Source organism: Pteropus medius, unplaced genomic scaffold (genome assembly GCF_902729225.1).
Source record: "Pteropus medius unplaced genomic scaffold, Ma_sr-lr_union100, whole genome shotgun sequence".
NCBI classification, from domain to species: Eukaryota; Metazoa; Chordata; class Mammalia; order Chiroptera; family Pteropodidae; genus Pteropus; species Pteropus medius.
In genome coordinates this window covers 22000090-22016373 of record NW_024349803.1, presented here as the reverse complement: position 1 = coordinate 22016373, position 16284 = coordinate 22000090, and the positions used below count along the sequence as shown (strand labels likewise).

Below are 16284 nucleotides of genomic sequence, written 5' to 3'. Positions count from 1 at the left end.
CTGACCTTCTGTCCTCCCTCACATCACCATCCTTCCCTCACTCAGGCCTGGACGGCAGGTGGAAACCACCATCAAGTGTTTCTGATGAAAAAAACTGCAAAACGTAGCTCTTAGGCTGAGACGTTTCCTGCTTCCCTCACACACTCACGCTCATGTTTGGTGCGCATGCACACTTGCCTACCAGTGCACACAGACAGCAGAAAAGCCGGATAAATGTTTTCAGGTTCATTAAAAATGAAAGAAAACAAAACAAAAAAAACCCATGGAACTGGTAGCACTCTAATTCCCCACGATCCCGCCCCACTCGCCTACACGACGTCAGCTGCACACATCAACGAAAGCCTTCTCTAGCCAGGTGGGCCTCCCAAAACTATGGCCTCTCCCAAGTTGAAGCATTGGGTAGAGAGCAGGCATGCACTGCCCCTCAGAACACACACTCACTTCCTGGTACCTTCAAAAGCTCATCCCTCCAGTGACTGGTTTCAATTCCCTGCTGGGACAGTTTCTGGATTCTCAGAGGCTGCTGCTGTGATTTTCTAGAGGTGAACACAGAAACATCGCACCTTCCCCAATCAACACTGGGATCCCAGTGCTCCGGGCCTTGGAGGCATCGGCTGTAGCCCGGGTTGTGAGTGCGTTCTGCAAACCGAAGATCCAGGCCAGCTCACTCCTACACCTACCGGCCTCAGCCGGAAAGCCCACTCCGACTGGGTCCCTTCACCATCCATCCGGGGATGCAGCTGAAGGAGAAAGCACTGTTTGGAACTGTTTTTAAATTATTAAAGTAATTTGCATAGCTAAATTGTAATCTAAGGCTTCTATGAGTAGAAGAGTTCCGTGTCTGATAGCGTGCTTATGAAAACAGAGAAAAAAAAGCGCCTCGAGTGCCACTCTTGGTGTAACTGGACAGAGCGCACACATGGATGCATGCATGCACGCACGCGCACGCGCACACACACACACACACACCCATCAGCCATCTCTTTGTCTCTTCTCTGGGGACAATACCCCAGAGTGTGTAAGGCCCTCCAACAATGGAAATGGGCTGGTAGGAAGAGTTGCAAGAGCAGCTACTACTAGGGGGGACCTGATTCAGCTGCCTCCAGGGCCGGGGAGAGGCAGGTGCCCAACCACGGGGTGGCGGTAAAGCTCTAGAGCCAGACAAGGTGTGCTCTTCATGAAGAAACGCGTAGCAAAGTCTCAGCAGCCAAGGGGAAAAGCCAAGAGGAAGACGGCCAGTGTTTATGCTTAAAGACTAGCTGCCCCCTCCCTTGGCACTGGCAACAAGAGAGACTCAGAATGACTGATGCGTTCTTTTAAGACAAAAGCCAGACTTAACGCTCCTACAGAGGAACAGCTCCTCCACGCTCCTTCGAAGAGGATGGAGGTAGCAGACACCAGGCCTCTCGGATCATCTGATGGTCTGGGCAAGCAAGACACTTCCCAATTGGAAATCCATAGTCTGTTCCCTCAACCCAGAAGCCACTTATACTCAGCTTCACGACTCAACACAGAGAACTGGCCTTGAAGGTCATCAGAGGGGCGTACGGCTCCAAATTTGGGGTCACTTACTTCCCAATAGCAAACTCCATGATCCCAAGTTTCAAAATCTGTGGACGAGTCTCCCCCTCCACTAACTCTCAGCCACAGGAGTCCCTGATCTTCCTGAAAGGCCATTTCCTGAAAACGTAGTTGTTTGGTGCAAACCTCGGTCACACCTGGCTCTCCTTCCTTGGTCAAGTCACCGCCCACCTGGGACTTGCTCGCCAGCAGCAACGGGGTCTGAGATACCTTAACATTGCCCTTCCCGTCTCCTACCCTCCTCCCGACCCCTAAGCCTGCCCACCCACCGTGCCGCCAAAAAAAAAAAAAGACACATGAAAAGTCCAAATAATAAATAATTGCCCATAAGAAATAAATTAACATGGAGCTCTCTAATGGGGACAGGAAGGACAAGAAAGGCCACCAGGACAGGCGGCGGGGGCTCAGCGCCATCCTCGTGAAGCACGTCTCTTCTGGCCACGACTCCATGACCTGTCACTCACACCATGCAGTGCTTCTCCACCCAGCCTCCTGCACACGCACAATCTCACGCCCCGGAAAGGGAGGCTGCTTAGAGACAGCCCCTGGGGAAAGAGACAGGTTGCTAATGCCCATTTTCTCTCCTAATTTCTCCCCAATTCTGACAACCGTGGCTCTGAAAGCCAGGGACTTGGGTGGCCTGGGCCTTTTCCTCACCCAGCTGGGAGGAAACCTGTGGTCCCCACGGCTCTTCTCCCGCCTCGCCTGATGCTCACGCTAATGCTCGCCATGAACCACTGCGCTCTGATTTCCATTTTTAAAAAGATAAACTTATTTCTTAGTTTCCCCCTTGGTCTGCCCCTCCCACCTTCACCTGTTACACACATGTACGTACATACACAGACACACGCGCACGCACAGACACACACACCTGGTCTGCTTCTTCCCCGCCCCCTAAAGACTCCGCTCCGCATGGAACCTCAGTCTGCTCTCCCCGGGCCTCCGTTCCTCTTCTCCCACCCTCCTCCCCTCCCCTCCCCAGGCCCAGCTAAGTCGCCCAGTAAGGCAGCTCTCTTGGGAGAGAATGTTCCCAAAGACAGAAATGGGATGTGAGCTTCCACACTCAGGTGGGCGAGCAAGCGAGCAGACAGCACACGCAAGGCAGGCAGGAGGAGGCAGGCGGCCCTGCCCTCCGTTCCCGGTTTGGGTCCCTGATTTCCCGCTATTGCTGCTCTGCTGGATTTTCTGTTGCCTCTTCCGTCAAATTGTCAGAGCCCTACGGCTATGGTAAACCACCCTTCTCTGTCCTCTCCTCTTTCCCTCCTGCCTAGCGCCCTCTTAGAAATCCCAGATCGCTGCCTTCCAGCTTGGCGGGCAACCTGCTGGGGGCCCCGAGTGAGGTGGAGAGGGGCTCCTCAGCTATTTCCCAGTGACCTCTATCACGTCGTCATCCTTATCCTCATCATCATTGGAGCTGAACCCCACCTCGGCAACCTCATGAGAGTCGAACGGAGGCACCTGGGACCGGAGAAGGCCGCCAGCTGGGTAGCCTGTGTGTGCGGACATGTAGCCTGGGTAGACAGACATGCCCCGCGAGAGGCTGCTGGGCAAGACGGGGGAAGGAAAAGGCGCGAACATCCTCGGCTCGGACAGGAGTGGCTGTGAGAACGGGAGTGGGTAGCTGGGCAGGATCCCTGGGACAGAGGGGTTGAGCATGAAGGAGGGGCTGCTGGCAGTGACTGAGGTAGCCGTGGAAGAAGAACTGACGGGGCCTGTGGGCCCCAGGGGGTCAGTAGTCACTGGGAACACCAGGCGGGCGTCTGCCAGCAAATTGGACAGCTGGTAGTAGGAGGGGGAACTGCCCATGAAAAGGGAGCTCTCCCCGGCCTGCGAGGTGAAGGGGGCGGTGAGGTTATGGTTTAAGGAGACGGGAGGCGTGGCAAACCCGCCGGACACTGGATACCCGTGTTCGTACGGCTGCACGGGCGCTGGCACATGGCCCTTCCTGGACCGCCGGCGGGCTGACTCCTGCGCAGCAGGTGGTGTGACCAACTTTCGCTTGTGGCCCCTTAAGTCCAACACTGGGTGCCTGTCACCACAGGGCTGGCCGGTCACCAAGAGGGAACTATTGAGGCAATGGCCCCCATGTCGAGGCTCAGTCCCCAGGGCTGTCCCAGGCACAGCAGCGCTGTCCACGAGTTGGGCCGGGGGGCCAGGCAGGGCGGCACTGGCGCGCGGGGAGCTCTGACGGGACCCCCGGGCCGCAGCCACGTCCGCGTACTGCTGGAGCTCGCTGAGGACCTCCGGGCTGTCTGGAGAGACGGGCCTGGCCAGCCCCTCAGGGTCGGCGGCTTTGGGTGATGAGGCACTGTGTCTGCCGTTGCTTGTGGACTCGAGAGAAGGCCCCTGGGAACCTGGGTACAAAATACAGGTAACTGAGAACCAGAATGGCAGGGAGACGTGGAGGATGTAGGAAAAACTGCCATGAAAATAAATCCCGTCCTGTGGTCCCCAGAATTCAAACAGTTTGATGTCCAAACAACATCGCCCAGTCAACTTTGCCCAGTCCCAAAGAAAGCAAGCCTTTGAGCTAGGAAACAAGTCTACCCGCGACAAAACGGGTAATTTCCCTTCACCCCAGGTCCCCAATCTGTAAAACTCCGCCCAGGTGAAGCCTATGGGATAATGGAGGTGAAACGTTAAGCGATCATTCTTATAACTAGTCAGACTCCTTCTGGAGGCAAAGGGTCAGTGACCAGGATGGGAGAAATGAGGAAAACGAAGTTTAAAAAGCAATCCATCCTGGTTTAAAAACAAAACATCCGCGGCCATGGAAGACGACTGGGACAACAGGGGAAACTGTGGTATGGCCTGGACAGTAGGGGATACTATGGAATTCTTCATTTTCTTTCAGTGTGACAAGGGTGTTGTAATAGTTAGGAGGTGTGTACTGTAATATTTAGGGGTAAATGACTTGATGTCTTCAATTTACAAATAGTCGAAAGAGACCAAAGAATGTTTATGAGAACAGTAACAGTCACTGGACCTGGGCGCAGGTCACACGGTGTTCACAGTGCTGCTCTTTCGATTGGTCAGTACGTGTGAACATTTCCATAGTCAAAGCTGGGAATGGGAGTAGTCTAGCTCAGACTGCACGGAGGAAGGATAAATGAGAAACACCTCGACAGAGGGGACCTGGGCAAGAGTTCCTAAGGGGTCGATGTGCCACACACATCAGAGTATGATCTGAATCAATCCCACTCCTAGGAAGTTATCCTACAGATACACCCACGTGACCAGGCGCCAATACTGTAATGGTGGAGCCAAACCATCTAAATGTCCAAGGACAGGGAACTTGGGAATACACTGTGTTACACCCATCTGATGGCATCCTGGCCCAACCTTCAATGAGGCACATCTAAAGCGATGACAAGGAATGAGCCCTGAGCTACGCTGGTGAGTGAAAAGGAATAAACAGTGCATTACAGTAAGTTAGCATTCGTTTTAAAAATACAAAGAGTCTACGGCCATGCCACCCTGAACGAGCCCTATCCCGTCTGATCTCAGAAGCTAAGCAGGGTTGGGCTTGGTTAGTACTTGGATGGGAGACCTCCCAGAAATACCACGTGCTGTAGGCGTTAAAATAAAAAAAAAAATACAAAGAAAACTCATATACATACATTTTTTTTACAGACAGAAACATATCTCCGTACACGTATACGTATAGAACATCTCTAAAAACCAAACGAATGAGAGCAACGCCTCCAGGAAAGAGCAATGGATGGCTGGAGGTATGGGGGGAGAAAAACTTATTTTTCACTTTACCCCTTTCTGTACCTTTTGAATTATGAACCAGGTAGACATTAACTATTCAAAAAATAAATTAATTATAAATGAAACCAAACAAACAAAAAAAACCCCAAAAAACCCACAGATAAATGATTGACAGATGATAGATGATAGAGAGACAGACAGGTGGAAGCCACCATACCTGAGGCGGCCATCCGACCGTCTTCAGGAGCCTTTGGTTTGCCTGTCGCCCGGACAGCAAAGATCCGCCCGTCGCTAGTGCGGATGTACGTCCCTAAGAAGAGACATGAGGAAGACTGCTGGGAGCAGGCTTGGACTCTGCCAGCCCTGCGAAACTCCAGGCCTAGGGACTGTGGGCTGGGAGGCAGCTATAAAATTGGGTCTCACACCCTGTCTGAAGACCCCTGAAATGAGGAGTGGGGTGACTGAGCTGTGGCCCAATATTATTACTTATTCCACAAAAACAGTGATGTGCACAACTGCTACGTACCAGGTACTGTTCTAGACCCTGAAGCATGTAAGACCTTTGAAAAAGGGCCCTGTCTCATGGAGCTCACCTCTGGAGCGGGAGCTGGACAACAGTACCAGGAACTACCCAGACAGGTTAAATGCAGTGAGGGAACACGTGGGTGCTGTGAAGGAGAGGTGCTCTGGCCCAGGTCCGCCTCTTGGTCTGGGAGGAAGGAGCCTTACTGCCCCAACGCTCTCTCCCTCGGCAGGCCTAATTCTAGACCTGCGTTCTACTCCCACGCAGTACGAATTCACCTTCCCTTGTCTTGGGTATGTCTTTTGATCAATCCTGGAGGGTTAGGGCTGCCTCTAGGTCAGAGGTCGGCAAATTTTTTCTTAAAAGGCTAGTTAGTAAATATGTTTGACTTTGGGAGTCGTTAGATCTCTCCTGCAACTACTCAATTCTGTAGCAGGAAAAGAGCTGGTCATGGTTATGATCTAAAAATATTTATGGACCCTGAAATGTGAATTTCATATAATTTTCACCTGCCGCAAAATATTATTCTTTTGGTTTTTTTCCCCAACCAACTGAAAATGTAAAACACATTCTTAGCTCACAGGTATGGTAACAGGAAGCAGGCTGGGTCTGGCTGGTGGGCCAGCCAGAGTTTGCCAACTCCTGCTCTGGGCCAGGAAGAGCCTGGTAAGGGGGCTGGGTACGGTTTTCTCTGTGTGTCATGTAGTTCGTGGCATCTTTTCCTTTAGCCTCAAGGTACTTTGACCCAACAGAGGCTAGGGCAAAATCTCCTTACTGAATAGGGAGCTCAGGGAGCCTCACAAAGTAAAGGCTGAAATGACAGATTTAGAGAGGGTCCTGATGCTGCCCAGCCTAGATTTCTCATTCCAGCAATCTCAGCTCCCCATGTGAGGTGGCCAGAGGCAGTAGACTTTTAAAATTACGACACTTGAAAATTCTGCCAAGCAATCGATGTATACCAATTCATCCTCCCGATACATTTCCCGGTTAGAGACCTGCCCCTACTCCATACAAGTGGGTAAGATGACACAAGTAACACACATGTTGGCTTAGGACCCATTCCACAGCTCCTTCCCTCTAGTTTTGATTTCCCTGTGTGCACTGAGTGCCAGACGTTAAGCTCTGATTGCCGAAGCTTTTGTTTCAAAGACATCCATCTCCAATAAACAAGCTCCAGCTGTATGACACCACGACTAGCTAAACAACTAGATGATGAACCAGGGGGCCCCCACCCATGAAGTTCCCCTTTTAGAAAGCCCAGGGTAACCAGGGTAAACTAGGTAACCTAGTGACCCCGCTTTTCTTTTCTCATGCTCAAATTTCTGCTCTTATGTTTTAAATTCACCAATAAAGAGTGAACCGCAAAGCCCTAGGCACCCCATTCTTGAACTCTAATAAAAACAGAGACTGAGGCTCATACTCTCGCTCGCCCTCTCCACCCACGATCTCCCTGTGAGGCCCTCGAACAAGCCATGTACCCTCCAGGAACTGTGAGTAATAAACGTTGTCTTTTCAAAGTTCCCTGATGGTTGCTGTGTCTTATAATCACAATAACCACAAGGGCCAGTCTGGCCACAACACTGGCTCTGGGGCAATGCCTATGGCGGGGGGGGGGGGGGGGGGGGGGGGGAGGATGTTTACACAGGAATTACAGGACCAGGTGACTTAGGCGTTGCTAGCATCGTCATCAGTAGGCTGAGACCAATACGAAACACGCTATCTACCCAGCCCACCCCAAGATTCTCCACAGAAGCAATGGTAAAATACAGAAATGCAGGAACCCTCACTCTCTCTTTTAGGCTACTGACAGATATCCTTCGGGCCCACCTCTACCTACTAAGGAACTAGAAGAGTCACTTTCTCATGTTTCCCCTGCATGTGACGCTCTTACAGGATGGTTCCCATCCCCCTCCGGCACCAGCCCTTGGTCAGGTTCTCACCTTTTGTCCCACGGATGATGTGGATGCTCTCGCCAGCGTTAATTCTTGCCTGCACATCTGTGGAGCTGTTGAGTCCAGGAATAACGATATCTAGTGAAGACACAGAACTCAGGTTTAGATGACGTGGGCCTGACCGAGGCGGGGAAGGGAACCGCACAGTCCACATCCACCCCGCTCCCCAGTGGTTCTCCTAAAGCCGCTCGGCAGAGCAGAGCTCAGAACCGAGGGGGCGAAGCGAGCAGGACCTCTCACAACTGTCGAAACAAAGAATACTGTGAAAACAAACTTTTTAGAAATCTGATCATCTTTCCCCCGAATTAATTAGAAATTCATGGAGTTTTTGGCTTAGAAAGAGTTTTGGTGCATGCTCGCTTCGGCAGCACGCGTACTAAAACTGGAACTGTACGGGGAAGATAGCACGGCCTCTGCGCAAGGATGACATGCAAGTTCGCGAGTGTTTCGTAGTTTTAAGAAATCTAACTACTGGCGGTGAACACACAATGCAATACATGTGACTTACCATTGAATTGTAAAACTAAAAAATAAAAAAACTAAGTGTAAAACAAATTAAAAAAAAATTAATGCCCCTATATATTTTGTGAACATACAGCTTTAATGTGATGACGTGGTCCCATATAAATATTATTTGGAGCAAAGTAGCCCCCTTTCTTTCTGTAATAAAAATTATAATTTTTCTGCTCTTAAGGAAAAAAAGGTTTTGGTTCAAATGGTTATTTCTATGTATTTTTCTCCCTCCCCAAGCTATCTGCGTGTCTGCTCCACATCACGCTAGGTCCCAGGGGTGGCCTGCCCGCCCTGGCATCGCGCCACACCTAGCTGAGGGTGAAGGACACTTTCAGGCATCAGCAGAGAAGTGTGATTACAAGACGCTCCCTTTTTGTTTTCACTTGTTTCGAATTTTTTTTTACCATGGACATGTATTATTTTCATTTTCAAAAAATCAGTTAAGGTATTTCATTAAAATTTATAGATCATGAATATTTCTAGATAGCAAGATGAAAAACAGCATCGTGAAATGCTTTCCTTCCCCATTACCCTGAATCACAGGGCGGATCACAAGGACCGTGGGCCACACACCTGCCACTGGTCTACCACGCTCGAGCCACAACAAAATCACGAAGAAAGCAGCAAATGACATTCAGGTCTTCCAATTAAGAAGGGAGATTGACAGCTTCCTTCATATGTAGCTGACCCTGCAGTCGGGCCAGACTCAACACATTCACAGGTCTCTCAGACGACTGACCCTGTGTCCCAGTGACATTTCCACAATCTCCGCTGTGTTCGGAGTCTATCCCAACCGCCACATTCAGGAAGACCCAGTTTCATGCTATTATTCTTAAGATGTGTCGTTACAGTGCAAACTCCTCGAGATAAGGGATGGCTGTCTTTTTTTTACCTATAGTGCCAATGTAGTAAGGCCCAGAATACACAAGGTGCTTAATAAGTGCTCAAATTCCTGAGTGAACACGGTAACTTGAAAAGGGACAGCACCCTGGAGAGAACCTGGGAGTTCCCCACCTGTTGTGGTGACCACCTTCTGCACAAGGACGCCCGCACGCTGCAGGTAGTTGATCGGGAAGTTCATAGCCGGGTTTGTGCCAGAGGCGGAGCTGACACCGCCTCCCAGTGGGACATGCCGGGGCATCATCGGGATGGGGGTGGACTGCACAGGACGGACACTGGCCACGGGCTTCTCGTCACTCTTCAGTGCTGGCTGCCTGTGAGAGAAAGACAAGCACACTCAGAGCTCGGCAGAAGAGCCGTACTTCCTTTACGCGCAGCCTGCAGAGCCTCTTCCAACTTCCCCATCCCTCAGCCTCAGCTGCTGCTGAGAGGGAGACCTACAGGGTGTGGCCGATTCAAAGGAAGACCAGAGGCAGGACCGAGCCAGAGCAGAGCCAGAGGTGGTGAGAGATAAAGCCTCTCAGGGTCCGAGAAGAGCTATATGTCCATGGAATAACCTCTCTAAGGAGATGAGAGGTGACACCCGCTCCTCTGGAACTGGAGGTGTCTACATACATTAGGGATTGGTCCTTACAGGAAAGTTAGGGAGAGGCAACAACGCACCAACGGAAGAAAAGTTCCTCAGGACATAGTGCATGCTAAGTTGAAGACGAATGGATGGGATTTTCCCTCTCACCCAAGGAAAAAGGGCCATGTGAGGTCACGTGTTCAGGTCATCTTGAGAGACCATTTGTCCAACTTTAACTGTCTTTACTCTCTGAAACATCAAGTTTCAGTAAGTAATGCAGACACTCCCCTCTCCTCTGCATTGCTTTTCACTGGGCTCCTCCGGGGGCCGGTCTCCAAAGTACCTGCCTCGTCACAACCACCACAAAAGCAGCAGCGGCCAAAACTCTGTGCACAGAAGCCAGGCTTCTAAATGGCACAGGCCCATGGCCAGCCTGAGCGCAGGCTGTGCATCTCTTACTGCCAACACGCCAAAGTGTTCTCCCGTGGTCAGTGATGCATTCCTCACACTTCTCCTTCCCTTCAACCAGATGTTGGTACCTTGAGAAAGCTACTCCTGATTTAAGACTTTTGAAATTAAGTTCCTGTCTATATGCTTTCTGAAGTCTGCATCTTGGTCTTCAGTCCCAGAAAAGGGACCTCGTTAGACCGATGCATTCTTTCCTGTCTGAATGACGAACCTCTGGGCAGCCAGCTGCCTGGGCCCTATGGACCCCACATTCCCAGACAGGCCAGACAGCACAGTGGGCTCAAGGGACTGGGGCCTACTTCCTAGGGGCCCTGGCCAGATGTCAGTGAGTCAGAAAGGTAACAGGAACCTAGCCCGAGCCCCATACTCTGCAAGGGCTGAGGTGAGGATTTGGGTAGGAGGGCCTCCTCTCATGTAACCAGACAGGACAGGAATCAGCAGGAATGGCTCATTAAATGCTCTGAGAGTCTGCCGCCTCCCACAGGGCTGGAGCTGGGCCAGAAAAGGAGCTAACATCTCTTCACGGCCCAGACCGTCTGTCACACACCCCCTTCCCTGGACACCACATGGCTTTCTCCCACTGGGTTTAGGCTTAGTCCATTTCTGCTGTTACATGGAAAAGCCCAGAAAAGAGAACAACGGGTGGAAGACAAGAGAGGAGAACACTCCCAGGCAATAGCATCTTGGAAAATGACAGAAATAAAGTGTAAAGGCTTTGAAAGCGTGACTTTCTACTTGAACGCATCTTATACATTAAAATTAGCAAATTTACTCATCAAAAATTAGAGTCTTATATAAAATCTTACATGGTTTTATTTAATTCCTTTAGAACCTCATTTGGCAAGTTTTTTTTTTTTTTTTACATGGACTCTTCTTAAGAAAAAGTTTTAATCTATCCCACTCAAATAAAATAATTATCTTTAATTCGAGATAATCAAACAATTTAAAAATGCAAACCACCAATCAAGCAGCTAATTGTGGTGCGGGCTCTGAGGCACCTTGCTTTTAAAATGGGGAAAAAAAAAAAAAAAAAGACCATAGATAATTGTTCCATAATTTCTTATAAAAAGCCCTCTCTCCCTTAGCAACTGGCTTTTATCCTGTTCGTATTCTGAACAGTTCTAGAAGTTGTAGTCAAGAAAAATATTTTTCCCTCAGGATCGTGGCACAGCCACGGAATGCAATCCTAGTAGGAGCAGCAGAATCCACTGACCACAATCCAAGACTCACGGAGACCTGGCCTTCATCCTTGAACCTCATTGCTAAGCAAGGTCTAAGAAAAAGATGCTATGGATATGAGGCAGCTGTGCAGGAGAGCTGGGCCTCTCTGTTTTAGGAAGCTGCACTTCCCGGGAATCTAAAAGGCCTCTCCTGATTCACAAGGCCAGGAGCTCAGTCCTCAGCCAGAGCCATTTAAACGCCAGGGCCGCTGAATGGCTTCGGCACCTCATTCAGGAGCAGCACCTGTCAGTTCTCAGCCACAAAGAGCAAGTTGTGGTCTCTCCCTCTGCTTCAAACACAAACCAGTGGAAAAGTCCGGGCCTGGCGCAGCAGCACAGCTTCCCCGCCTTTCGGCAACTCACCAGTTTCTCTGACTGAAGGCAGGGATGCTGGTCAGGCTCTGGTCGCTGGCGGGATAATACTGCGCATATGACGGGCGGGTGTAGGGGACTGATGTGCGTTTGTCTTCCTCATAGCTTTTCTTTGCTGCTTTTTTCTCCGCCTTGGTCAGCTTGTGATCCTTTCGGTTAAGGAGCAATGACTCATGCTCAAAAGGCTCCTGGGGACACAGGAGGATGTTGATTTAATTACCAGTCTTTGTGCTAACATGGCTGATACACAGTGAGCCTTATTTTGAAACTGAGACAGGGCTGGCTGTCTCCAGCAATAGCAAAGAGCAGATCCACAGGCAGGTTGACGGTCTTTTTCTCAAGAGTGTAACTCACAACTCTAACCCAGCGTTGGCTTTAGACAATCTAAGGCTGCCTTCCACATCAAAAGGATGGGAGAGTTCAGAGAAGTAACAGACTACATTTTTAGAACTTGCCATCCCTCTTCTTGCTAGGAAAAAACACTGGCCAAATTATTCCACATGGCTGACCTTAGCACTGGTAGGACCAGACTAGGGATGGGGATGGGCACTGCATGCGGGGAAGAAGAACCACTTGAATTCGTGTTGCCTGCATGAAACAAAAGTTCGGATGATGAAAACAAGCTTGCCACACAAGGCTCCCTTGCTGGAAACGGACGCACTCGGCATTACATGCATACCAGGTTCTTACCTTGGTGATGAGGTGAGGGTACTTCAGACAGGCAAGTTGTAAGACTGGCTCCTTGATCCCCTTTACGTTCAAGGATGCTTGAGGGGCTGGCTCCTTCTCAACAAAGTGCAGTAGGTTCTCAACCTCCTTCCGGGTAAAATTCAGCATTGGATTGAGATCATCTACCACCCGATCTAGAAGAAGAAGACGTGGAGAAAATCGGCACGTGGCAAGGAAGACTGCAAAGGCACAGCTACAAAGATCAGTAGGGAAAAGAGAGGTTGTAGGTGGCATTATTGTCACTAATATCTAAACCACGTTAGGCCATTCCACATCTGAAAGTCAAAGACCATGCTTGAGGTCCTGGTGAAATGGAAATTTAAGAGAAACCTGCATAACTAGCTCAGTTCTCATCATCAAACCCACCTTCAACAAGCTGAGGTCAAATCCCTCTGAAGCAATTATTTGAACCAGAACGAGATGGGAGGAACGGCTGGCTTTCTATGACTGAAAGCCTATCTGTGTCCCCATATCCTGCCCTTCCGCTCCCCGCTTGACACAGAAGGATGGCAGCCTGTATAAATGTGCCTCTTCCGAGCCTGAAAGATGGCCCACCTGACATGCCCTGCTTGGAAATCTGACGGTCATAGATCTTCTTTTCGAGGGTGAAATCAGCCACAAGGCGGTAGATGTGACAGGGCTTTTTCTGGCCATAACGATACACCCGACACACTGCCTGAGCGTCATGGCAAGGGTTCCAGGAAGCATCAAACACCACCACGCGGTTGGCACCGATCAGATTCACGCCCAAGCACCCGGCCCTTTAAAAACACAAGCCGACAATCATGGAGCCTTTAGTTCTAAGGATGGCTTTCAAATTGGTTTTACCTTCTGTGACTCCTTCCCTCACATCATGCTCTTTGTCCCAAGCACAACGTACTGGAAGAGTCTGCTGTCCTGATGATGAATAGCAGATGTCCTCAAACACTGAAAAGTAGGCCCTAAACGTCCGACATGGGGGTGCCCACCCGCTGAGAAAGCCCACTCTCCACCCTCCATAACGAGTAAGGGCCCTGCGCCCTGGCCCCAGAGTGATGTCACCTGGTGAAGAGAAACACCTGCATACAGATGTTTCTGGTGCACTTAGTCTAAGCTTAGGAGAATGACTGGCTCATACTCTATCAAGGGCATTCTGATGGCGGGAGGCAGCAGAGACGTCAGGCTGCTTGGCATGAGACAAACAGTGCCATCAGCCGTGTACAGTTATACTGCACTTTCTGCTTCTTAAAACACCTTCACATTCATCACATCGTCTAAGCCTCAGAACACTCCTGAGAGAAAAGCTAATTATGACCACTGCTAACGAATGTCTCAAAGAACTTAATGACGATGTCACGACTGCCCTTCTAACACGACCTCCTTTTGGTGTCCTCTCTCTCACCTCGAAAGCAAGCCACAAACCTGAGCAGATCTCTTCTAACAGAAATCAGATGAGCCTTGGGGTACCAGCCCATGTGGCCAATCACCCTGGCCACAACCCATAGCCCTCTGACCTCCCCTCCCCAGATCCACTCACCTTGTGGAGAGAAGGAACAGCCAGGTGGTGAGGTTGCTGGGATCATTGAACTGATTAATGAGCCGCTCCCTCTCAAAGGCAGGGGTGCTACCATCCAGCCCTAGAGCAGAAGGAAAACCACAAGAAATGGAGAGACGAGGGCAGGGGTGCACAGCCAAATCACTGGGTGAAGGTGTTTTAAAACCCAAACACATACACACACCCCACAGTGCTCAGATTCTACCACCTGGGCATTCCAGGGGTCCACCATGAAACCCAGGCATCTATAATTTTAAAATACCCCCAGGGGATTCTTATGTGCAACGAGGATCATAAATTATGTTTCTTCCTCTAGTATCTTGGGTCAATTCTAAGGCCAAGGTTTCTAGACTTTAGAGTGCATAAGAATCCCCCTAAATGTATAAGCTCGGTCGACACTGGCTCAGGTGACCTCTCTGCCTCAGTCCCAATGAGAACAGGAGGACCAAGAGGCTTGTGTTTTGATATGAACGATGTTCCTCCACCAGGAATCTGCATTATCAAGCTCCTAAGGCTAAGAACTTGCTATAAGGAAACATAAAATGAATAATACGGAGCTGTGAGATGGGACATCTGCATGAAAAGGGGGAAGCTCAAAGGAGAAAAGATAACCTTTAGTGAAGAGGAAACACAAATAAGTGAGGGGGGCTCGCTGGTCACCTCTGGGAAAGCAGAGAAAAGGGTGTGAATACCACCTGGAGAACTAATCACCACAGCTGTAGGAAGCATCGGTTTAATTGTCCGGTGTTACGGCTCTCAGTCAGCCCTGCAACCTGCCTTTCCAACCCGAGTTCCCAGGAGTTCCAAGCACGGCTCGGCACTGACTCACTGGGCAAGCCTATAGTCAACGCAGGGCTCCACGCCAGACCCTGTGCTGCGGGGTTCCTCACCACCCCCCGAACCCCCATTTCCCTAACTCTTTCCTTCAGTGCTTCTCAACAAGGGTGATTTCTCCACCCTCCACCCACAGGAGGCATTTGGCAATGCCTGGAGACATTTTTGGTGGTTATAACTTGAGTGGATGCTACTGCCATCTAGTGAGTAGAGACCATGCTGCTAAACGTGCTAGGATGTGCATGCCTGTCCCCACCCCCCCCCCCAGCAGAATTATCTGGCCCAAATGTCAGTATCTGGCCAGTAAGTGCCTGAGGTCAATATTTCTCAACCTTTTTTTTCATTACCACCCCTTAAGGTACCTTTTAATACATTTTTTACCAATTACCATGCCCCCACCCATGTAATTTTAATATCACAGATATATAGTATGTTTATTTACTATACGCATATTTGTACCTTATACTTCAAAAGTTAAAATTTTTTTCATCCCCTCAAGAACCAATTTTCACCCTTTAGGGATGCTATCTCCCCCATAGAGAATACATGACCTCGGCTTGTGTTCACTCTGTTACTTCATCCTAGAATGACCTTTGGGTCACCCTAGTTCTGTAACTTCAAAGTCTCCCCATTTTTTGGAGTCTAGTGCAAGGCCCGCCTCCTCCACGGAGGGTCGTCTTCAACCATCCCCGCCATGATGATTATGTCCTCCCTAGAACCCGTGAGGGCAAATGATCAGGGACGCTTTGTCCTCGACTTGTCACGTCTCGGACGAAGACAAGGCCTAGGCTTTTTACTTCTCTGCGCGACCCCTGACTCACCTAAGCATCCAGCCTGCAGCCCAGGGCCTCCCCAAGATAGTGCTCGCCCCCAGTATCTCCCTGCTCCTGGCTAACCAGAGTCCTATGCATCTGATGGAGATTAGAATAGAGAAGAGAGAGAGAAAAGGAAGCCTTGAGCAGACCTTGCCAAGGCTCCGGGAACAAAGCAGCAATGAACTCACGGAAGTAGCTGACATTCCGCATCCACTTCTGTACTCCCTGCCCCTCGGCACCAGGTGGAGGGGGCACTTCTCGTTTCCCCAGGAACTCCTCGATGAGAGCCAAGGTGGAAAGGCTTTGGCTGAAAGGAACAACATTTGATTCAGAGGCTCCCAGACCCAAGGGTACCTCGTTCACTAACAGGCCCACAGTCACATGCAGCCCTCTGACGGCGGGAGCTCCCACCACCTACACCCCTGTAAGAGGAGACCTCACCGACAACCACCGAGGATACACCCCCAGCTCATCACAGGAGCAGAGTCAGCCACACACTTATTACCACCATCCCACTAAAAAACTCTGCCCTATGACTTCCTCTGCTGGGAAATTCTGGGG

The 16284-nt window shown here is 50.2% G+C and overlaps 1 protein-coding gene, 1 non-coding gene and 1 pseudogene across 3 annotated transcripts in view; 2 read left to right on the top strand and 1 right to left on the bottom strand.

The window, feature by feature from the left end:
* Nucleotides 1-2553: 2553 nt before the first annotated feature.
* RAD54L2 (RAD54 like 2) overlaps nt 2554-16284 on the bottom strand; it is an 88286-nt gene continuing 74555 nt past the window's right edge. Inside the window, exons 14-22 of one of the 2 annotated variants that reach the window (XM_039837891.1) lie at nt 15912-16030; nt 14057-14156; nt 13096-13301; nt 12502-12674; nt 11803-11999; nt 9298-9497; nt 7759-7848; nt 5513-5605; nt 2770-3935 (exon numbers count right to left, since the gene is read on the bottom strand). In XM_039837891.1, the coding sequence (XP_039693825.1) occupies nt 2941-3935; nt 5513-5605; nt 7759-7848; nt 9298-9497; nt 11803-11999; nt 12502-12674; nt 13096-13301; nt 14057-14156; nt 15912-16030 (2173 nt within the window). In that variant the 3' untranslated portion in view covers nt 2770-2940. Of the gene's footprint in view, nt 3936-5512; nt 5606-7758; nt 7849-9297; nt 9498-11802; nt 12000-12501; nt 12675-13095; nt 13302-14056; nt 14157-15911; nt 16031-16284 lie in introns of both variants that reach the window. The other variant, XM_039837892.1, reaches the window with a different exon arrangement.
* Nucleotides 5041-5159, top strand: LOC120582505 (uncharacterized; annotated as a pseudogene).
* Nucleotides 8123-8228, top strand: LOC120582677 (U6 spliceosomal RNA). The gene has a single exon (XR_005647613.1). It is a non-coding gene; the product is annotated as a U6 spliceosomal RNA (small nuclear RNA).